The 24,401-nt window shown below is 46.0% G+C and overlaps 1 protein-coding gene across 3 annotated transcripts; it reads left to right on the forward strand.

The window, feature by feature from the left end:
• The first annotated feature begins 540 nt into the window (after positions 1 to 540).
• gpam.S (glycerol-3-phosphate acyltransferase, mitochondrial S homeolog) lies at positions 541 to 23,126 on the forward strand. 3 transcript variants are annotated; one of them, NM_001097918.1, is given in 21 exon segments: positions 541 to 575; positions 2,738 to 2,871; positions 3,855 to 3,977; positions 5,303 to 5,376; positions 6,868 to 6,981; positions 7,275 to 7,415; positions 7,841 to 7,940; positions 8,338 to 8,474; positions 9,250 to 9,349; positions 9,535 to 9,747; positions 10,024 to 10,137; positions 10,399 to 10,484; positions 10,622 to 10,737; positions 10,999 to 11,069; positions 12,830 to 13,088; positions 13,393 to 13,535; positions 14,152 to 14,229; positions 14,417 to 14,554; positions 16,208 to 16,397; positions 16,803 to 16,861; positions 22,073 to 23,126. In NM_001097918.1, coding segments are annotated over 20 exon segments (2,469 nt in total). In that variant the 5' UTR covers positions 541 to 575; positions 2,738 to 2,769; the 3' UTR covers positions 22,184 to 23,126.
• Positions 23,127 to 24,401: the final 1,275 nt, after the last annotated feature.

Here is a 24,401-nt window from a genome sequence, read left to right on the forward strand (position 1 = left end):
AAATTCCCCTAGCAACCATGCATTGATTTGAATAAGAGACTGGAATATGATTAGGAGAGGCCTGAATAGAAAGATGAATAATAAAAAGTAGCAAAAACAATTTGTAGCCTTACAGAGTATTTGTTTCTTTACATGATCCCCATTTGAAAGCTGGAAAGATTCAGAATGCGGCAAATCATTCAAAAACTGTTAAAAAAAAACCAATGAAGGCCAATTGAAAAGCTGCTTAGAATTAGCCATTGTACAACATACTACACTGCAGGCTAACAGGCTGAAGGTGAACCGGCCCTTTAAACTCAGCGCTGCCCTTACTTACTGTCCGCACCTTTCAATGTTATCCAAGGCATCGTGCCCTCAACAAATATGGCCGCATCCCTTCCTTTACGCAGACAGACACTCCTATGGGGTTTGTTGCCCTTACGTAAAATGCCCTCATTCCATTTCTAAGCACGGACGGTGCCAATACCCATCATGGCTACCAGAGAAGCGCAGGATGGTGACGCTGTGAGGGTGCGCGGCCATTAGCATTACGGGCAGAGGCGTGATTAGGGGAGCGGTGCCGGGCTGAGGGAGAGGTGAGGAACCGGAGTTTGGTCCCGGGGATAATGGAGGGACACACGGGCTGTGGTCTCAGCTGCTTCACAACCTCATGTCTCACGACTGTCACGTGACTGGTACAACTGGACTGCGCGTGTCTCTGCGGGAGATTCTACTGGAGCGGAGCAAAGACATTCCGCGGATTCCTCGTCTTTCTTCTTCTTCTTCTTCATCTTCATCATCTGAGCTTTGTCCCTTCTGTATTGTCCCTCTGCCGACCCCCCCTGTACCCCACATTTACTCTTATGTACCCCCAGTACCACAGTCTGTTCCCTTTATACCCCCCCCTGACATTCTGCTGCTCCTGAGACTCCTTATATCTCACCCGACACCCCGACACCTTCACTTCTCCCCCCCTCTCATATCTACTGCCCCCCCCTTCCCTGCAACTCCCGGCGCCCTCACATCTACCTGTAATTCTGTCTGTGTCTCATGTCAGTCTCACCTGCAAATGTACCAACTGCAACTGTTTCATCTTTATACACATTTATATTGACTTTGTGTTTCCTGTGTCACCCCTAAAGGAGGCCACACACGGGCAGATAAAGCTGATATCAGTCGTTTGGACCAATTTGACAGCTTATCTGCCTGTGTATGGGGGCTTCCGACGGGTCTTCCCGATCGATATCTGGCCACGATATCGATCGGGAAGGTTCAGGTTGGATTTTTACCCGACTGACCCGTCGGAGCCGCTTGGCGCATCGTAATTTGAGCGAATTACCCCCGATATAGCCATGCAGTTAGTGGCATATTGGGGAAAGATCCGCTCGTTTGGCGATGTCGCCAAACGAGCGGATCTTTGAGTCTATGGCCACCTTTAGACTTCCCACTCCCGACTTATATATAGTGAACATATCCCCCGTATATATTTTATATAGTGATCATATCCCCTTATATATTTATATATATTGATCATATCCCCCTTATATATTTATATATAGTGATCATATCCCTTATATATTTATATATAGTGATCATATCCCCCTTATATATTTATACATAGTGATCATATCCCCTTATATATTTATATATAGTGATCATATCCCCCTTATATATTTATATATAGTGATCATATCCCCTTATATATTATATATAGTGATCATATCCCCCTTATATATTTATATATAGTGATCATATCCCCCTTATATATTTATATACAGTGATCATATCCCCTTATATATTTATATATAGTGATCATATCCCTCTTATATATTTATATATAGTGAACATATCCCCCGTATATATTTTATATAGTGATCATATCTCCTTATATATTTATATATAGTGATCATACCCCCCTTATATATTTATATATAGTGATCATATCCCCTTATATATTTATATATAGTGATCATATCCCCCTTATATATTTATATATAGTGATCATATCCCCTTATATATTTATATATAGTGATCATATCCCCCTTATATATTTATATATAGTGATCATATCCCCTTATATATTTATATATAGTGATCATATCCCCTTGTATATTTATATATAGTGATCATATCCCCCTTATATATTTATATATAGTGATCATATCCCCTTATATATTTATATATAGTGATCATATCCCCCTTATATATTTATATATAGTGATCATATCTTCTCTGTACTTTCTCTGTTTCATTAAGACCCAGTTTGAGAGCTGGAGACTAAAACAAGTTCATATAACGACTCCACTACTTTCTCCTTATGAAGCAACTCATGTATTGACTGTAACAGTTGCTATGGTAAAGCCGTTAGTAACACTCAGGGGGCAAGCTCAGTAGGGGCTGCTGGGAAATGGAGTAACACATTTAGCAATTGTAGAAGTTTAGAGAGACGGGTCACTGGGTTCAGACTCCCGGGCGCTTATATAATATACAGTAGTAAAAGTCAGAGCAATCGCAACATCGCTGGGGTTTTAGTTTAGGTTAAAAGTTGTTGTTTGGGGGCAGTTGGTCCATTGGCTGAAGTGAGTGACTAGAGCTCGTTATTGGGATTAATCAGTGCCGGGGGAGGAGGATGTTTTGTGGGAAGGACGAGGGGGTGGGAAGGCCGGGGGGGGGCTAAGAGTTTTATGATCACTGACACATTGGGCAGTTGTTATTTTGGGCTCCCACTGACTCTCATTGTCTTGTCTTTGTGCTGCAGGGGGAGTTGCAGGATCGGGGGAGCTGAGAGTCATGGAGGAAGCCGTTTGCTCCCTGGGGATGCCCGATGGCTACTACTTGCCCCATCCTGGGGATCACACGGGGGTGAAGCTGAAGAACTGCACAGAGGAGTGGGTAAGTGCCGGGGGTGGGCAATATTGCTGGGTGTCATGGACATTTCTTTGAGCCCCTCTGCCTGACTGTTCCCCTGTATCCACTACCTTTGTCATATATTGATGCCTCTAATGTTCTCCCTATGGAATCAGGACTTCTACCTTCCCCCAAAGTAAGTTCTCCCACCCTATGCACCCAGGCACCCTATGCACCCAGGCACCCTTCTTCTATTCAAGGGGAAGGAAATAGTCGTGGAAGTGCAAGTTTAGTAACAAACCCAGAGAACTTCATCCCAAAACTATTAAATCTTTCCAGTGTCCATTCTGTTCTTGCTATGGGCTGTTTATATTGTTTGCACTGCTGGTTCTGACAATGATGTAGCAGAAGGCAACTGACTAACTGTTCCCCTTTTAAAGAAAAAAAATTGTAAGTTTTTATTTGTTGCCCGTTTACATGAGGCTATGGAATTAACTGACCCTTGGTCTCCTGTGAGTAACACATTGGCTCATTTACACCAGGGCGGTGACCCAGAGTAACTAGTCACTTATTATCCGCACTGAGAGTATTCAGAGTAAACACCTGACTGGTTGCCTTGGGTTACTGCACTAGTGCAAAATGTGCCCCAGTGTGAGAACTTCTGCCTCGGGGTGATATTTTCCTAAATGGACAATTTTAGCAACTGAACTCCCTGCTCCGACCCGACTCACTGACGAGTGTTTGGGAAGTCATGTTGTTCCCACAGGGGTGACACCTCCGGGAGTTGAGCCAAGAAGTTCTGGGGGCTGGATCACCAACAAACTGGGTTTTTTTGGGGAACAAATGTCTCCCTGGAAGTTGGTACTGGGGTTTCACATCCCTTGAGAAGGTGTCGCTGGGGGGGGAGTCTCACTCTCAATGTCTGAGTGTATCTGATGGGGGGGACATGGAGGGGTTAATCAGATTGCCCTTGGGGTGCCCATGGAGGGTGGGCGGGTTTAGTAACTGGACTAATTTCATTCCATTAGGGGGAGAGGACCCCCAGCCCGGCGGTGTTGCGGTCGGTCACGCTGAGTTGGAAGGAGACGCTGCTGAGCAGGAAGAGACCGTTCGTAGGAAGAAGCTGTCACGTCTGCACCCCCCTCAGCCGGGTAAGTGGATTATTGGGCAGATTAGAGTCAATGGAGCGGAATCAACCCCTCGGATAATTGTGGGTCTTGCTGTAATCGCCTCTGAGGGACAACGTGTCCTTGGGCAGCTCAGCTGGTGACACAGGAGCTTCCAGCAGTCCAGGGGTTAAGGGTTATATGAGGTTAATGTGAAGCTTTCCCATAGCACCCTGTCTGCTAACCCTGCACCCCCAGATATTGCTGCACCTTTACCATCCTTCTACGTATAGTCAAGGGTTAAAGCATGCTGGGAGTTGCAACCCGCTGACACTAGGTTTAAAGAAGGAAAGCTACAGAGGCATTTAATTGCCAATAGATTAGCCACAATAGTATAAGCTATAACACCAAATCTATTACCATATTTGAGTAACAGCTCTAGAAGCTCTCTGTTTGTTTAGGATAGCAGCTGCCATATTAGCTTGGTGTGACATCACTTCCTGCCTGAGTCTCTCCCTGCTCACTCATAGCTCTGGGCTCAGATTACAACAGGGAGGAGGAGAGGAGCAAACTGAGCATGCTCAAGCCCTAGGCCTGGAGGTTTAAGCTGAAAACAGTTAGTCTGATACAGAAGCCCATGAGTACACAATAGAAGGAGAGAGGAGCAAACTGAGCATGCTCAAGCCCTAGCCCTGGAGGTTTAAGCTGAAAACAGGAAGTCTGATACAGAAGCCCATGAGTACACAATAGAAGGAGAGAGGAACAAACTGAGCATGCTCAAGCCCTAGCCCTGGAGGTTTAAGCTGAAAACAGGAAGTCTGATACAGAAGCCCATGAGTACACAATAGAAGGAAAGAAATGTGCTGTTTGACAGAGGACTCAGAGCAGCATTACTTTGAGGGGTTACTGGTGTATTTATATAGACCTTTCTGATAAACCTCACTTACTTTTAACCTTTCCTTCTCCTTTAGGAAACATTCTGCAGTGGTACTGGGGTCCTAAGAACAGGGATTAGTAACGAGACCCTCGACATTAGCACAGTGCGCATATAATTCTAATAGCCATTTATTTAATGGGGTAGTCACATGGACCTGTTCTGCCGGGCGCTGGGAGTTGCCTTTTTATTGCGGGGGTTGGGCAGGAGTATGAGGTCAGACTTTAATAATGATGTCATAGTGACAGGAAGCCACCAAGCCCTGCCATTGTTCTGAAATAAAGGGGAAATTAACCTTACAATTAGAGCTATGAGGCTGCAGCCCATTGGTTGCTCAAACATTTATACACACGGGTGGGAGCTGCCATATTGCTGATATTCTCAGTCCTGGCTGGCTGGCTGTTTAACTTCATTTAACCCTCTCTTTCCCCTGTAGGAGACGTTCTTCAATCCCAGCATTCCCTCTTTGGGTCTCCGTAACGTCATCTACATAAATGAAACCCACACAAGGTACTTTCCTGCCCCACACATATATCAGCCACATTTAATTCTTCTGTTTTTTACTTGCCCTTTAATAGATTGTTAAGGACAATGACGTGCTTTGCAGAGTGCTGCTGAGAAACTTTCATTTGGTCGTTTTGCAATGATTTGTCACCTTAACCAAAGTGATATTGGAGCTTTAATATAGGGTTACTTTCCCTTTAATAGACCCCCCCCACCACTATCCATGTCTTGTCTAGACACCTCCCCCCCATGCCCCTATCTGCCCCCGGGTTAATCATTCTATGGATCAACCCAAATGTCACTCTGATCCTCAGCGGGTTATTTTGGGGCAAAACAACAAAAATTGATTCCAAATATTGATTTAACCTTCATTTACCTGCAGGGGCCGCACCATAGTGACTGAGGCTGAACCAATAAGTGAATCACATTCAATCCATTCAACAGGAGAAGCCAAAATAATTCCTCCATGTTCAAAATAATGCCCCCCCATCCATTCCCCTCTCTTGGTAGGGAATCCCATAACCTGACTGTCCTTACAGTAAAGAACCCCTTCCTATGCTGATGGTGAGATCTCCTTTCCTCCCCACCAATGAATCACTCATTCCCCCTCTCTTGGTAGGGAATCCCATAACCTGACTGCCCTTACAGTAAAGAACCCCTTCCTATGCTGATGATGAAATCTCCTTTCCTTCCCACCAATGAATCACTCATTCCCCTCTCTTGGTAGGGAATCCCATAACATGACTGTCCTTACAGTAAAGAACCCCTTCCTATGCTGATGGTGAAATCTCCTTTCCTCCCCACCAATGAATCACTCATTCCCCTCTCTTGGTAGGGAATCCCATAACCTGACTGTCCTTACAGTAAAGAACCCCTTCCTATACTGATGGTGAAATCTCCTCCCCCCCCACCAATGAATCACTTATTCCTTCCTGGTAGGGAATCCCATAACCAGTATATTACCCTATAAATCTCCCTGTGGCTCTGTTGGATACGTATGGGTGTGTTACATAATACACAAAAGCCATGAATATACTGTAAATTATATTCTTATAAATGGTGAGTTCTGATGTCATCAGTTATAAATGGTGAGTTCTGATGTCATCAGTTATAAACGGTGAGATCTGATGTCATTTCTGTCACATGACTCACTGAAACTTGTGTATTATAATAAATAAAGTTCCCCCAGTTGCAAAATATGAGGATATTAGAAGTTACCTTCGGCCTCGTACTTTTATATGGTCATGAAACTCCTCGGTGACTTATAATATCCTTATAATTTACAAGAGGGGCTACTTTATTCACTATATATATATATATATATATATATATATATATATATATATATATATATATATATATATATATATATATATATATATATATATATATATATATAGCAGATAAACAGATAATATAGGAGTTAGTAGAATAGATATAATAGAGATGAGAGTGAGCTGTGGAGCTGCTCGTTTAACCCCTTGTTGTGACTTTCAGGCATCGGGGTTGGTTGGCTCGTCGGCTCTGTTACGTGTTGTTTGTGCAGGAGAGGGACGTGAGTAAGAGAATGTTCTGCAGTAACATGGAGGAGACTGTGCTGAGTAACAGCAGGTGAGGGGGGCGCTACCCATGAGACGAGTTGGGGGAGCACTTGTAACCAGGGCTAAAGCTGATTATAGAAGCCCAACCCATGATCCAGTATTGATAATAACAGCTCATTGGATCCCAGTTCTGCCGCTGCTCCTCTTCTCTTGCCCCAGTTCTGAATATTTAGGCGAAAGGAATTCTAGGCTTCCCCACGTATCGGCAGTTGTGTGTTGCCCTCATGTGTCAGTGCTATTAGTGCCCCTTCCTGACTATTCGGGATGGTAGAGAAATAATATGAATTCTGTGCTGGCCAATAGAGTACAGGAGGCCATTGAGGATGTTGCGGCGGAGGAGAGTCCCTTGGGAACGGCTGATCAGAAATCCAGCAGCAAAGTGAAGAGAAAAGCCAAGAAGATCCTGCAGGAGATGGTGGCCTGTATCTCCCCCGCAATGATCAGGTACGGGGAGTTGTCTGGGAGGCGGAGCAATTATCCTTCTATATTTATATTCTTCTTTATGGTTCCCACATGCACCTGCGCTGGGCCAACTAAATAGCAGAACCTGCAGCTCCAACTGTCACGTTTATTACAAGCAGCAAAGCATTTCCGTGACCCACACATTGTGCCAGGTTCTAGGTGCTGCTAAGTTGTTGGTTGGGTCAGTCAGGAGGGTGTTGGTTCCCCAGTTCCAGTCGTACAGGATTATTTAATGCTGAGCCAAGTGTAATGGCCAAGTGTAATGGGGCGGTGTATGAGAGTATCTCCTGCCCCATGATAATAACCCCAAATGCACTTGCCAATGGCATCCGATCCACAGCCCAGACCCACTGGATAACGGCACCCCAGTGATCCCCCAAATGACACCGCTGATTCTTCTCTTCCAGGCTGACCGGGTGGGTTCTGCTGAAGCTCTTCAATGGCTTCTTCTGGAACATTCAGATCCACAAGGGGCAACTGGAGATGGTCAAGAAAGCGTCCACTGAGGTACTGCCCTTATGGCTTCTCATTTCTCTTCATACTGGGGAAGGTTGGCCTTGTTTAAACGTGACCCCCAGAGCTTGATGGACTGTAGCATTTTAGGGAACCAGTACTGGGTCATTATGTTATGTGCCGAGATCTCCCATCATGGAGTCCTCTAGCAACTCCCCAGGGAACCAGAGAGAGAAGTGCTGGGTGGAGACATCAGGAGACTGAGAGGAGATGATCATCAGTTGAACAGAGGGATGGAGTTCTACATTAATTGCTCCCAAATTACAGCCTCCAATATCTTTAAACGGGAACATCCTACAAACAGGTCTTGGTGGGATGGAAGGACAGACAGAGAGTAGACAGGTGAGGGGGTGCAATTTGTAGTTCCTCAACCTCCTCCTCTTGTTTCTAGAGGTGCTCCCCCCTGGTGTTCCTGCCGGTGCACAAGTCTCACATCGATTACCTGCTGCTCACGTTCATCTTGTTCTGCCACAACATCAAAGCTCCTCACATTGCAGCCGGGAACAACCTCAATATTCCCATCTTCAGGTCAGTACCCCCCCAATATTCCATCTTCAGGTCAGTACCCCCGCAATATTCCATCTTCAGGTCAGTACCCCCCCAATATTCCATCTTCAGGTCAGTACCCCCCCCCCCCAATATTCCATCTTCAGGTCAGTACCCCCCCCAATATTCCATCTTCAGGTCAGTACCCCCCCCCAATATTCCATCTTCAGGTCAGTACCCCCCCCAATATTCCATCTTCAGGTCAGTACCCCCCCCAATATTCCATCTTCAGGTCAGTACCCCCCCAATATTCCATCTTCAGGTCAATACCCCCCCAATATTCCATCTTCAGGTCAGTACCCCCCCCAATATTCCATCTTCAGGTCAGTACCCCCCCCCCCCAATATTCCATCTTCAGGTCAGTACCCCCCCCAATATTCCCATCTTCAGGTCAGTACCCCCCTAATATTCCATCTTCAGGTCAGTACCCCCCCCAATATTCCATCTTCAGGTCAGTACCCCCCCAAATATTCCATCTTCAGGTCAGTACCCCCCCAATATTCCATCTTCAGGTCAGAACCCCCCCAATATTCCATCTTCAGGTCAGTACCCCCCCAATATTCCATCTTCAGGTCGGTACCCCCCCAATATTCCATCTTCAGGTCAGTACCCCCCTAATATTCCATCTTCAGGTCGGTACCCCCCAGTATTCCCATCTTCAGGTCAGTACCCCAGTAACCTCCCCTCCAGGCATTGCTTCTGCTGATATAAGTACAATGAGTCCAGATGGTGTAACAGTCTCATTCTCATTGGGCAGCACCTTAATTCATCTACTGGGAGGATTTTTTATTCGGCGCAAACTGGACGAGACCCCGAATGGGAAGAAGGACATTCTGTACCGCTCTCTTCTGCAGGGGGTAAGTTTTCCCTCTTGGACCTCAGGTCTTACAACCAGAACTGGATCTTTCTCCCCTAAGTACCAGAACTGAGGTGCTGTGTGTGTCCAGTAAAAAGAGAGGGTAAATAAGCGGGTGCAGCTGGGACTGGTACTGGGTCCGTTCGGCATGTTCTCCCAGTGTGACCTCAGATGTTTGGGTTTCAGTATGTGGAGGAGTTGCTTTGTCAGCACCAATTCCTTGAGATCTTCCTGGAGGGGACGAGGTCCCGTAGTGGAAAGACTGCGTGCGGCCGGGCCGGGCTCCTGTCGGTGATTGTGGATACGGTGAGCAAACGCTCCGTCCCCGACGTCCTCATTGTGCCCGTGGGCATCTCCTACGACCGCATCATTGAGGGGCATTACAACAGCGAGCAGTTGGTGAGTGGAGCGGGGGGCTGGGCTCCCTCTATTTATTGGGCCTGAGAGCAGCACAGAGGCAACAAAAAATGTCTCTTATTTATTGCTCACGTTTGGGATTTTCTGCAACTCTGCTTAGAATTTTATTTCCCGATAAAGTAAACGCTGACATTTTGCCTTTTAACCAGATATTTCCACCGAGTGATTGTTCCATTGAAGGCGCAATTTTCTTGCAGTTCTTTTTTTGCAGAATTTGTGAAACTGTAACACGTCGCATGTATTTCTGTTGCTTTAAAGGGAAAACCCAAAAAGGACGAGAGCCTGTGGAGTGTGGCGCGGGGGGTGTTGCGAATGCTGCGGAAGAATTACGGCTGTGTGCGGGTGGATTTTGCACAACCATTTTCCTTAAAGGTCAGCGTGCCCCCAAATACTCATGTGTCACCCCAATCAGATAGGGGCGCTGTTTTGTGCAACACTATGGGTAACATTGACATCGGCTGACAGTGGTGGGAAGGGGTACTGCACCCAAATCTATATCAGCCTGAGACTGTCTCTGCAATACGTCCAAATAAAGCCGCATGGGAAGGGAAGCTGAACTACAACCCTGATTTCACCATGGAGGGTCCTGTCTTTTTAAGGATTTAACAGTATTTATCGTTTTTCCCTTAACAGGAATATCTAGAAACCCAGACACAGAAACCGCCCCCCGCTTCAATGTGTCTCAAACAAGTTCTTCTACCCAGCATCCTCTCTGGCAGGTGAGCTTAGTACCCAGCATCCTCTCTGGCAGGTGAGCTTAGTACCCAGCCAGGTGGGAGTAGCTGAGCTCGGAAATCACTATGGCAGCTCCTACCAATATGAATCAATATGAATGTGCATTTTGTCTGTGTCCCAGACCCCAAAATGTTGAGTGTGAAGGGGAAACGGCGCTGCACCCGGGTCCCAGGAATATGCAGGAGGACCCTCTCAGGCGACAGATGATCACGAACTTGGCCAATCACGTGCTGTTCAGTAAGTGCCAGTAAATAAGTGGCTGCTCAGTGGCAACAGAGGGGCATTGTGCTTGGATGTGGGGGATTTAAATGCAGGGCTCAGACTGGGCTTGTTACCATAGTATCAAGGCCAACTGACTACTTCAGGGGGCATTTTTCAAGCCCACCAGAAAATATAGCAGCTGAATTTAGAGTGGAGCTTCCACTTTGCTACTCTGTTATCCTTGTGCCACTTGTGAATGGGCCACAACATGGTGTAACTACTTCTCTCTGCCTTTAGCCGCTGACAAGTGCTGCGCTGTCATGTCCACCCACATCATCTCCTGTCTCCTCCTCTACAGGTACCGCCAGGTGAGTCTGACTGACACATGAACTGACCAATGGGCTTCAATCTATATTGGGTCTAATGGGTGATGGGTCTTTCTGCCGACTCTGCACCCTCTTAGCCTCTTCTGTGTATGTCCAACCCAGCAGCATTGCATGATATTCTCTGTGTCCCCTGGATCCCAACCAGCAGCAGAACTCTTCTCTCCTACCCTGCACTCTCTGCACCTCTAGATCCAATCACAGTCTAGTGAGCTCCTCAACATGGTCACCCAAACAGTCTCAATGAGCACCCGGAGCACTCCCAGTAATGATGGGACCCTCTGTACTTGTTCCTTGTTACTCATAGACAGAGTCAGGCCAAACAGTTGGGGAGAAAAGGAAAGGAGAGGGGATGAGAGACAGAAGGAGAGAAGGGAAAGGGGGTTAGGGAGTAGAGAGACAAATGGGGGAGAGGAGAAATATAGAAGGGGAGAGAAGAGGGAGGACAGGGGAGAGTAAGGCCAAACAGTTGGGGGAGAGGAGAAATATAGAAGGGGAGAGAAGAGGGAGGATGGGGGAGAGTCAGGCCAAACAGTTGGGGAGAAAAGGAAAGGAGAGGGGATGAGAGACAGAAGGAGAGAAGGGAAAGGGGGTTAGGGAGTAGAGAGACAAATGGGGGAGAGGAGAAATATAGAAGGGGAGAGAAGAGGGAGGACGGGGGAGAGTAAGGCCAAACAGTTGGGGGAGAGGGGATGAGAGACAGAAGGAGAGAAGGGAAAGGGGGTTAGGGAGACAAATGGAGGAGAGGAGAAATATAGAAGGAGAGAGAAGAGGGAGGATGGGGGAGAGTAAGGCCAAACAGTTGGGGGAGAAAAGGAAAGGAGAGGGGATGAGAGACAGAAGGAGAGAAGGGAAAGGGGGTTAGGGAGTAGAGAGACAAATGGGGGAGAGGAGAAATATAGAAGGGGAGAGAAGAGGGAGGATGGGGGAGAGTAAGGTCAAACAGTTGGGGGAGAAAAGGAGAGGAGATGAGAGACAGAAGGAGAGAAGGGAAAGGGGGTTAAGTAGTAGAGAGACAAATGGGGGAGAGAAGAGGGAGGATGGGGGAGAGTGAGGATAAACAGTTGGGGGGAGAAAAGGAAAGGAGAGGGGATAAGAGACAGAAGGAGAGAAGGGAAAGGGGGTTAGGGAGTAGAGAGACAAATGGGGGAGAGGAGAAATATAGAAGGGGAGAGAAGAGGGAGGATGGGGGAGAGTAAGGCCAAACAGTTGGGGGAGAAAAGGAAAGGAGAGCGGGTGAGAGACAGAAGGAGAGAAGGGAAAGGGGGTTAGGGAGAAGAGAGCCAAATGGGGGAGAGGAGAAATATAGAAGGGGAGAGAAGAGGGAGGATGGGGAGAGTAAGGCCAAACAGTTGGGGGAGAAAAGGAAAGGAGAGGGGATGAGAGACAGAAGGAGAGAAGGGAAAGGGGGTTAGGGAGTAGAGAGACAAATGCGGGAGAGGAGAAATATAGAAGGGGAGAGAAGAGGGAGGATGGGGGAGAGTAAGGCCAAACAGTTGGGGGAGAAAAGGAAAGGAGAGGGGATGAGAGAGAGGAGGGAAAGGGGGTTAGGGAGTAGAGAGACAAATGGGGGAGAGAAGAGGGAGGATGGGGGAGAGTAAGGCCTAACAGTTGGGCAGAAGCAACATAAAGTCGGGGGGGTCCCATGTGACAAGTTTCCTGGTTGACCCCCCAGCCCCCTACATGTGACTGTTGGTATTTTGGCCACACTATAATTGTGACACTTTTGCTCCCCCCAACTCCAGGGAGTTCACATGTCGGTGTTGGTGGAAGATTTCTTTTCTATGAAGGAGGAGGTTCTGGCGCGGGATTTTGACTTGGGATTTTCTGGGAATTCGGAGGATGTGGTGATGCACGGGATCCACCTGTTGGGGAACTCAGTGAATATCACTCACACCAGCAACGAGTTCTTCATTGCGCCCAAAACCCAAATCCCGGCCGTGTTTGAGCTGAACTATTACAGCAACGGGCTCCTCCATGTTTACTTCACTGAGGCAGTTGTAGGTAAGGGATTGGCTGTTTCAGGGGATGGGAGGGGGTTGGGTGTGGTTAATTGGGTATTAGATAATTCTAGGACTCCCCATGATCTAATGTGTAGAACAGCAGCTCCCCCTGCTGGTGAATGTTTGTGCTGCCTCGTTCCTATAGCAGAAGCCAATGCTGCAAGTGAATGAGATTCGGGGTCTGTATTGAGGACAAGGACACGGGCGGGGGACAAAACGCTGAGAGATTAAAACAAAGTTAATGAGGTTGAAAAAGACTCGGATCCGTTTGCTGGTTTCGTTATGTTCTGTTGGGTGTGTTACAGCCTGCAGCCTTTACTCACAACTGAGGAGGAAAATCTCGGAGAAAACAAACGGATCTTCCGACGGAGCCATCAGCCAGGAGTTCCTGATCCGCAGCGCCACCGCCTTGTGCTTCCTCCTCTCCAATGAGGGGGTCATTGCTTTGGTGAGAATTATTTGCAGGGTGGGGGACAGTTGATACCCTTGTTGTAATTAAATAAAGTGCAAGCAGTGCGGTGCTTTCCATTATGATGTGGCCTTTAAATCGCTCTGAGCTTTGCCCTTTTTGTTTATTTTGTACTTAATTTGCTAATCTGCCCCTCTATGAATAAACCAGCGCGGGCATCTGTGTGGCACTGACACTGCATATCCAGCAGGGGGCAATGTGGCTCTTCTTGTACAGTCACTGGTCCCTCTCTTATTATTTGGAGACAGATATTGGGATTTATTTGCCCCCTCTCCTGTTCATTGATGTGATTATGGGCTGAGGAAGAGTCACACTGGTGCCATGTTTATTCTTGGTGCCCAATCACTGGATTGTCATGTGGCAGCAGGTTATATATATATATATATTTATATATTTATATATATATATATATATATGGTACCTTTACTAGGGGCACAAAAGTGTTGAATCTGGACCAAATTCTGACACTGGGGATGTTCCAGTCCCACCTTCCCTGGGTCATTATTGTGCATTACAGGAATAAACGTCACACTTGGTGTATAGGGTTTGTGTCTCTATGTGACTTTAGTGTATCAGCTTCTCTCTTGTCTTCCAGCCGTGTCAGATGTTCTTCCAGGTCTGCAACGAGGCCGTTCAGAGACTCATCACTTATGGGATTCTCCTGGTAGCAGAGGTGAGGGGGCACGGGGGGGCGGGTCAATGTAAATATAAGGGGTCTGGTGGGAGCCACTGCCTCCAACTCCTTCACTGTAATAGTCCCACCACCCCGGCTGGGAGGCTGTTCCCTGTATCTGTTACTCTTTTGTCCCCTTGTTGTTACTGTGACACACAATGAATCCGCTCCATGTTTTCCCAATCAGGAGGAGCAGGAAGATGCCAGTCCCAGTGTGACGGATGAGCCGTGGGATAAGAAACTGGCGGAACATTTGTCATGGAGAAGTGATGAGGAGGATGAGGACAGCGACTTTGGGGAAGAGCAGAGGGACCGTTATTTAAAGGTATAAGGGGGAGTCTTAAAGCAGAGGGACCTGGTGGGGCAGTCGTGGGTAATAAACGTATTTGTATTAAGCAATGCTGAGCAGGAATTTCCAGCAATTGTCCTTTATTTAATGGGGCTCCGATTCACTGGGGGAGAGTGTTGGAATAAATTGAACAGCATTCATACGCTGTGACTATTAATGTATAATTGCAGTGATCTTTGCTGTTGTATTACTGCACTTTGTTGTTTCTCTTTCCTTTTTGTGTCTCCACCATATTGTCCTTAAATGTGCTCTGTGTTATCCCTGAGTGAAGTAAATCCTTTCCCAACTTGCTGCGCTGAGTGTTCCCTGTGTGATCATCATAAAGACCAACTCTGACAACAGAGAGGATGAACAGAACATACAAAACTGTACTTGGTGAGCCCAACGCGTTTCCACCAAAATTGTCTTCTTCAGGGGCACAAATGATAAATAATCAAAAAAAAAAGGCAGAACGAGTCTTACTGTCCATATCGGTTTTATACCCAAAGATGTTGATTTCCTCAACGAGAATCGGGCGTCTGATGTCATTTCCGCTTCCTTTGGTGTCGGAGAGCAGAACAATGCCCTCTGGGTAATAATTTGGAGCTCCGATGCATTCCAGCATATTGGGGATCCATGTGTTGAAAACGTTGCGGCCAATACAGATATATCCATCAGAGGTGTCATATATATTAAAGATTATTATTATTATTATAGACCAACAACAGGATTCGGTATCCCCACCACAATGTATCTTTAATATATATACCACCTCTGATGGGTATATCTGTATTGGCCGCAACGTTGTCAACACATGGATCCCCAATATGCTGGAATGCATCTGAGCTCCAAATTATTACCCAGAGGGCATTGTTCTGTTCCACTGACACCAAAGGAAGCGGAAATGACATCAGACGCCCGATTCAACATCTTTGGGTATAAAACCGATATGGACAGTAGGGATGCACCGAATCCACTATTTTGGGGATCGACCGAACCCCCGAATCCTTCGCAAAAGATTCGGCCGAATACCAAACCGAATCCGAAACCTAATTTGCATATGCTAATTAGGGGTGGGAATGGGAAAAATGTTTTACTTCCTTGTTTTGTGACAAAAAGTCACACGTTTTCCCTCCCTGCCCCTAATTTGCATATGCAAATCAGGATTCAGTTCGGCTGGGCAGAAGGATTCGGCTGAATCCGGATCCTGCTGAAAAAGGCCCTATCCCAAATCGAATCCTGGTTTCGGTGCATCCCTAATGGACAGTAAGACTCGTTCTGCCTTTTTTTTGATTATTTACCATTTGTGCCCCTGAGGAAGACCCTTTTGGTCAAAACGCGTTGGGCTCACTATTGTATTAAGTATTGTTTTGTCAATTTTTTGTTAATTTTTTCTTTTGTAATAAATTAAATTTTTTCAATTGGGTGTGCAATCCGTTTTTGACTTTATGTATATCTTTTGGAGACCCTTATGGGGAGCCTCCTAGGGATTCGCACCCCGCATTCTAATTTTGACGGTGTGCGCTTGCTTTCCCGATTTCACTGGGGGAGGGGTCAGTCTGTAACAATTATACAATACTTAATCAGGGACTGGCCCAATTAGTAGGGAGAACAGATTTGCACATACAATGACCCCTTTTTGTTCCGTAGATGAGCCCATGTGAGGAGCACCAGCAGTTCTTGGCCTTCCTGCAGCGGCTACTTGGCCCCATCCTGGAGGCTTATAGTTCAGCCGCAACCTTCACCCTCAGTTTCAGCAGCCCCGTCCCAGAGAAGGAGTTCACCCAAAATCTCCTCAAGTTCCTGATCTGTAGAGCGGAAAGATCAGTCGCAGTCTATGGTAAGTTCTCTCTGTGGGACCTTCCCTCTGCCTGCTGGGAAACTGTCAGTATACAAAGGTTAATGTTTAACCCTAAATGGTGCTCAGTGAGATTTAGTTTACTTTTATATTTGATCTCTTCTCCTTCATTTTTGGGAGCAGTTGTGAGAGGTAGAGATCTCACCCCCCCTGCAGATTAAACTACTCCTTACCTGTAAACCTGAGATAGAGGCAACAAAAAATGGAATATACAGAAAATAGATCTTTTTGTAAATCTGATGGTGAGCAGGGGAGTGTGGGTAAAAAAACAAATCAGGATCCCATTGGCCAGATGATGCTGATAGGGCCAGAAACAGATAACGGAAATTTAAAGGGAAAGTGTGATGCCACAAACCTGATGGTGATGGAAATTGTTTCTTCCTTTAGCGGAAAGCGCCACCTTGTGTCTCGCCCGAAATGCAGTGAAGACCTTTGTGGATCTGGGGGTAAATATGTTTTTAAGTATAAACATGTATTTTATTTATTTGCTCTATTTGTTCTTGTTTGTACCCCTAGCGTTGTGTTCTGGGGGGCTGGGAGTTTGCCTTTAGATGTGGACAGTGTTATCATAAGACTGCTATGACTAATGACTGTTGAAGACCAATTGCAGAGTTGCCTGCATTGTGTTTATTAGGTTGTGACTGCTGAAACAATGTAGCAGTTGTTAATAACCAGAAAGGGACAGAAAGACAGACACTGCCGTCCGTAGCAACGACACTGACACTTTACAAACCCATGACACGGTTAATGAATGTCTATTGCCAATTTCATTTGGGTAAAGTTTCCCTTTAAGATGATGTGTAATTTCTTGTAATGGTCAGTAGGGGGCACCAGTGGTTCTTTTCTCTGAGGTCAGTAGCTGACAGTTTACAGTGAAAAAGCAGCCTGCGAGGCTTGTACGTGGGCACAGGTGGGCACCAGGGATTTCTATGTGGCATTTAATGGGCGCATAGGTCTGTATGTCCCCTGGCAGCTCTTCTATTCACAGGACCTGAGTATTAACTGCCCCTGACATTTCTCCTGTCCTTATGCCCATGTCTGTCTGACCCATTAATAGTCTTGTGGCCCCGGGGCCCCTCGCTGGTGGCACTCCCTTTCCCTGACATTTTCCATTGGACAAATCTGCTTGGATTTTACCTGAAGGCGCTGAAACTAATTGTCTGTGTCAGGAGCTCTGAGTCCCGATGGGTGGGAAATGCCGGGGTCAGTGAGACGGGGATTTAGCAGAAGCAAAACAAGACGCGTCCTCGTATGAACCGAAATACAGACGCTCCATTACCAGCCGCCCTGCGGGAACCGACTCTCTCTGTGATTTGTCTGCTGCTTCTTCTGTGCAACTGTCATTGGAAACAATCAGCTTCATTATATCAATTGGCTTTTGTCATCAATTAGCTCGGACTTCTGCTGCACAGATTCTATTCCAGCGTTTCCACAGAGAGCTAGAATCTCTAGAAGCTGCCATAAAGCAGGACAGGACTGCTGCATACAATGGGGATCAGATAGGATCTGTGCAGCCACTGGGACAGAATGTTCTGTTATACAGATAGCTAGAATCTCAGCTGCCATAAAGCAGGACAGGACTGCTGCTTACAATGGGGATCAGATAGGATCTGTGCAGCCACTGGGACAGAATGTTCTGTTATACAGATAGCTAGAATCTCAGCTGCCATAAAGCAGGACAGGACTGCTGCTTACAATGGGGATCAGATAGGATCTGTGCAGCCACTGGGACAGAATGTTCTGTTATACAGATAGCTAGAATCTCAGCTGCCATAAAGCAGGACAGGACTGCTGCTTACAATGGGGATCAGATAGGATCTGTGCAGTCACTGGGACAGAATGTTCTGTTATACAGATAGCTAGAATCTCAGCTGCCATAAAGCAGGACAGGACTGCTGCTTACAATGGGGATCAGATAGGATCTGTGCAGCCACTGGGACAGAATGTTCTGTTATACAGATAGCTAGAATCTCAGCTGCCATAAAGCAGGACAGGACTGCTGCTTACAATGGGGATCAGATAGGATCTGTGCAGCCACTGGGACAGAATGTTCTGTTATACAGATAGCTAGAATCTCAGCTGCCATAAAGCAGGACAGGACTGCTGCTTACAATGGGGATCAGATAGGATCTGTGCAGCCACTGGGACAGAATGTTCTGTTATACAGATAGCTAGAATCTCAGCTGCCATAAAGCAGGACAGGACTGCTGCTTACAATGGGGATCAGATAGGATCTGTGCAGCCACTGGGACAGAATGTTCTGTTATACAGATAGCTAGAATCTCAGCTGCCATAAAGCAGGACAGGACTGCTGCTTACAATGGGGATCAGATAGGATCTGTGCAGCCACTGGGACAGAATGTTCTGTTATACAGATAGCTAGAATCTCAGCTGCCATAAAGCAGGACAGGACTGCTGCTTACAATGGGGATCAGATAGGATCTGTGCAGCCACTGGGACAGAATGTTCTGTTATACAGATAGCTAGAATCTCAGCTGCCATAAAGCAGGACAGGACTGCTGCTTACAATGGGGATCAGATAGGATCTGTGCAGTCACTGGGACAGAATGTTCTGTTATACAGATAGCTAGAATCTCAGCTGCCATAAAGCAGGACAGGACTGCTGCTTACAATGGGGATCAGATAGGATCTGTGCAGCCACTGGGACAGAATGTTCTGTTATACAGATAGCTAGAATCTCAGCTGCCATAAAGCAGGACAGGACTGCTGCTTACAATGGGGATCAGATAGGATCTGTGCAGCCACTGGGACAGAATGTTCTGTTATACAGATAGCTAGAATCTCAGCTGCCATAAAGCAGGACAGGACTGCTGCTTACAATGGGGATCAGATAGGATCTGTGCAGCCACTGGGACAGAATGTTCTGTTATACAGATAGCTAGAATCTCAGCTGCCATAAAGCAGGACAGGACTGTTGCTTACAATGGGGATCAGATAGGATCTGTGCAGCCACTGGGACAGAATGTTCTGTTATACAGATAGCTAGAATCTCAGCTGCCATAAAGCAGGACAGGACTGCTGCTTACAATGGGGATCAGATAGGATCTGTGCAGCCACTGGGACAGAATGTTCTGTTATACAGATAGCTAGAATCTCAGCTGCCATAAAGCAGGACAGGACTGCTGCTTACAATGGGGATCAGATAGGATCTGTGCAGTCACTGGGACAGAATGTTCTGTTATACAGATAGCTAGAATCTCAGCTGCCATAAAGCAGGACAGGACTGCTGCTTACAATGGGGATCAGATAGGATCTGTGCAGCCACTGGGACAGAATGTTCTGTTATACAGATAGCTAGAATCTCAGCTGCCATAAAGCAGGACAGGACTGCTGCTTACAATGGGGATCAGATAGGATCTGTGCAGCCACTGGGACAGAATGTTCTGTTATACAGATAGCTAGAATCTCAGCTGCCATAAAGCAGGACAGGACTGCTGCTTACAATGGGGATCAGATAGGATCTGTGCAGTCACTGGGACAGAATGTTCTGTTATACAGATAGCTAGAATCTCAGCTGCCATAAAGCAGGACAGGACTGCTGCTTACAATGGGGATCAGATAGGATCTGTGCAGCCACTGGGACAGAATGTTCTGTTATACAGATAGCTAGAATCTCAGCTGCCATAAAGCAGGACAGGACTGCTGCTTACAATGGGGATCAGATAGGATCTGTGCAGCCACTGGGACAGAAGACATAGTTGCAGGGCAGACAGTATATGATTGACAGCTGTGATATTTTATACAGGTGTTGGTTCTTTAATAAAAACAAATAATTTTGGATTCATTTGAAAAGGATTTTTATTATGGTGCATGTCTGGGTGACTTTGTGATTTAAACCCTCTCCACAGTGGGAGAGTCAGGAGATGCTGTGCCAGTAATTACACGGGTTCCCAGTCTCCATTACCAGTGCACTCGGACCTTCTCCAGGGAGCCATAAACGCTCCGTTGTCTGGGGAGCTAAACCACAAATGGATCACTTACTGGCCCTTCATCAGCTGCTGGAGTCTCAAACGTCTCAAACGTGCCGTGAAAAACATCATTTTCTTTCCGAGGACACGAAGCTTCATAGTCGATGAGCAATTAACTGGATCAGCCGCAGCGTCCGGGAATCTTTCCCCTTCCACCAATCAGAAGCGAGCGTTGGCTGCCAAACTTACAGGCTGCTGTCCTGGCACTGATCTGCTGTGGTTAACCCTGTAACAGACATCAAGGGGAAGTGTCCCTGTCATAAAGGAAATCTTTAGATTTTAACGATTATATTTTTCTAAAATGGGATTTACAATTGAGTTCTGAATAATAGCAGTGCCTCGCCACTAACCTGATCAATCACTCGGTTTGGTAGAAATTCTATTTCCACATGGCAAATCATTTACTAGTAGGAGTAATATAAACCAACAGACCCAGCAGTCATGAAATGCTGCTAATACTTTGTATATTTCATTGCTCCAAATATTATTGATCCAAATAATAAAAGCTTGTCCCAAATAATAGCTTGATCCAAATAGCTTGATCCAAATAATAACTTGATCCAAATAATAAATGCTTGTCCCAAATAATAGCAGTGTGGGGTTGAATTAGTGAGTTCATTCATTCTGGGAATAAACAGCTGTCAATTCGGCCCTTTATTTGAGGAAGGAAGAGGGGAAAACATAGAAAGAAGTGCAGAACATGAGAGGCTGCTCAGCTAAAATCATCTCAAATACTTCCAAATAGCACCAAAACCTGACAGCCGTGGAAGAAAAGGACCATTGGAATGGGTAGAAGAATATCCAAAATGGCAAAGACTCAGCCAATGATCAACTCCAGGAAGATGAATAAAGAAGCAGTAAAGTTCCCTGTGATACTGTTACAATTAGAAGTGACTGTGAAGAAAACTATCGGCAAGAAGCCCTCACAAAGTCCCATTGTTGTTGACGTAGGCTGAAGAGCTTACATTTTGCCAAAGAACACATGACTGGTCTAAAGAGAAATGGAGCAACATTTTGTGGACTGATGAAACAAGATTGTTGTTTTTGGGTTTAGGGGACGCAGTCTGACCCCCCCAAACACTGAATTGATGCCCCAGTACAGAGTGAAGCACAAGCATCATGATTTGAGGGTGTTTCTCATCCTATGGTGTTGGGCCTATTTATCCCTTTATACCAGGGATCATGGATCAGTTTCAATCCAAATACTACAGGTCTAGTAACCTTGGTCTTCTTTAAAGGGTTTCAGGAAAAAAACTTCTGACACTGGTTCCTCTGTGGAAACGAGGCTGAAGCTGTAGAAGTGGCAGAGCATGAGGAGTCTCCCGCTAGGCTGCCAGTGGCCAAGTGGAATGTTTTTTTGCTTAGGCAAGATGGCTACAATGTCCTCAAGAAGAGACTTTGACCAGGTCTCTATGGCTCTGGTGACCCATGCAGTGTCTGTAATAAGTTTTAAGGCCAAGCCCATCAGGGGAAGGTTGCTTTTAACAGCCTTCCCAGATGTCACAATGGGTAGCCACCATAAATAGTGATACTCAAAAATATCTGTTAGTTCCCCTTTATATTTTGCCATCAGATCTTGTGTGAATGGAGTTTGGCCTTCTAGCTACGCCCATTATTAATTTCCATGGAAATCAGAAAATGCCCTTAATTTCTTTTTTTGTTTTGCAGGTATTCCAGGTGTATAAGGAAAAGAGGGACTCTATTCTGGAACTGAGCTCCACTTTCCTACCTCAAAGCAGCCGCCAGGAACTTCTCGACTTCATCCTGGGCTTTATGTGAGGCCCAAGAGCGGCTGAAATTGAAGGTGCTGGGGGGTCAGTTACCATACAGAGACCCCACGTTGGGGGAAATACCACTCGATGACAGACAAGTGCCTTCTCGCGACGTGAAGTCCTGCACCGCTCTCTACTGTGAACAAGAGCCTCTACCAGTCCCTCAGGAGTTGTGGGTACGGGGAGCCATGCAAGAAGCAACCAATAAGCTCAACCAACTAATGGACCTGTTACACAAACTCTTATTTAAAGACAATTTGCTGCTTTCTCATCATTAATGCACTAAGATTTGCTCCTGTAGTGCCACTAGTCCATTTGTACATTTCATTGTGGTACCAGAACCCCGTCATAGTCCATAGGTCCCGCTACAGTTGCCACTGGCTGATAAGACATGTTGTGACTGCATAAGGCAACTAACACTAGATTTTGGGGTTCAGACTGTTCTGACCTCTGTAATGACGACTAACCTTACCCCCAGACTTTACCCTAACACATTTGCATTGCTTGTGGCACATGTCCAGGGCACCACCATTGTACTGGAGGGGTAGGGGCCACAGATTGGGCTCTGTAGATCCTTTCCACCTTGTAGACTGATACAATGTCCTTTAGCCTCAGGGTTTCCATAGTTATCAGCTTCAAAGCCCACCGGGCACATTTAGTTTCTGCTGGGCTGTACTTACAGTGGTCAGAAGCCAGGGGGCGTCCTATAAAGGGCTACAATGGTGCCAGTACTTATAGTGCATAATTACCCATGATTCCTTCCAGGTAGGCACAACAGCTGCACTTCCATTGGACTCTGGGTCAGTCCATTTGCTGAAGACACTTCCCATGCAATGAGTGAAGGGGCGGCATGTATCTCCCCCGTAACTGCTGCAGTTTTATACAAGCTACAACTGTTACTTGCATTTTTTTTAAAGTTACATGAAATGAATGAGAATGATGATTCCTCAGGTTCCGTGTGTTGACCCAAATTAATTACCAGAGCAAGAGTTTCAGAAGTAGTGGGAGTGGGGGAGATGAATGTAGCAGTGGGGCTGATTGGGTGCTTAGTTGTCCATCCGTTTGAGCTTGGTCAGAAGGCCTCTGAGCTTCCATGGGTTGTCTTTATACATATATGTTGGACGTTATAGACCCCTTCTCTGGCACACAATAGCGGTCTGTACATAGGAACCTTGTGTAGCCCACTCTATAGGACAACAGCAAGGTAAATGTTGCTTCTACTTGGCATGACACGAGTCCAGTAAAGTTTGGAATCTGCAGAAGATTTTGGGTCCCCTGTCAAATGCAGTTTATCCAGTTTTATCTCTCCTTTCTTGAGGTAATGTCAATCGTGTTGGACGGAAAATTATTATCAGGCTCCTTTGAAGGCACCCAAACATGTGCCATTGTTAGTGCTGAATCATCAGATACAGGTAGAACTCTACTGATTCTCCCTGTATATCTGACCATTCAGCTCCTACCGTTCGGATTGAAAAAACGATGAAAGATCCTAATGTTTATGGCCACCTTTAGAGATAACTATCATTAAATGATCCTGTTGAATTTTATACAATGAGATCTGACCATCTGGTTGGGACATAGCTATAGACACGATGTTCAGATGTCATTATGTCATCTATGGACAACATGAGATCTGACTATCTTGTCTATAGATGACACGAGATCTGACCATCTTGTCTAAAGATGACGCAATGAGATCTGATTGGGACATGTCTATAGATGACATAATGAGATCTGGCCATCTTGTCTATAGATGACGCAATGAGATCCAATCATCTCATTGGGACATGTCTATAGATGACATAATGAGATCTGACCATCTTGTCTATAGATGACGCAATGAGATCCAATCATCTCATTGGGACATGTCTATAGATGACATAATGAGATCTGACCATCTTGTCTATAGATGACGCAATGAGATCTGATCATCTCATTGGGACATGTCTATAGATGATATAATGAGATCTGACCATCTTGTCTATAGATGACGCAATGAGATCCGATCATCTCATTGGGACATGTCTATAGATGACGCAATGAGATCTGACCGTCTTGCCTAAAGATGACATAATGAGATCTGACCATCTTGCCTAAAGTTGACACAATGAGATCCGATCATCTCATTGGGACATGTCTATAGATGGCATAATGAGATCTGACCATCTGGTCGGGGAATGTCAGCAGATGACATAAGATCTGATCATCTGGTTGGGGAAGGGAAT

The sequence above is a fragment of the Xenopus laevis genome, chromosome 7S (assembly GCF_017654675.1).
Source record: "Xenopus laevis strain J_2021 chromosome 7S, Xenopus_laevis_v10.1, whole genome shotgun sequence".
Lineage (NCBI taxonomy): Eukaryota > Metazoa > Chordata > Amphibia > Anura > Pipidae > Xenopus > Xenopus laevis.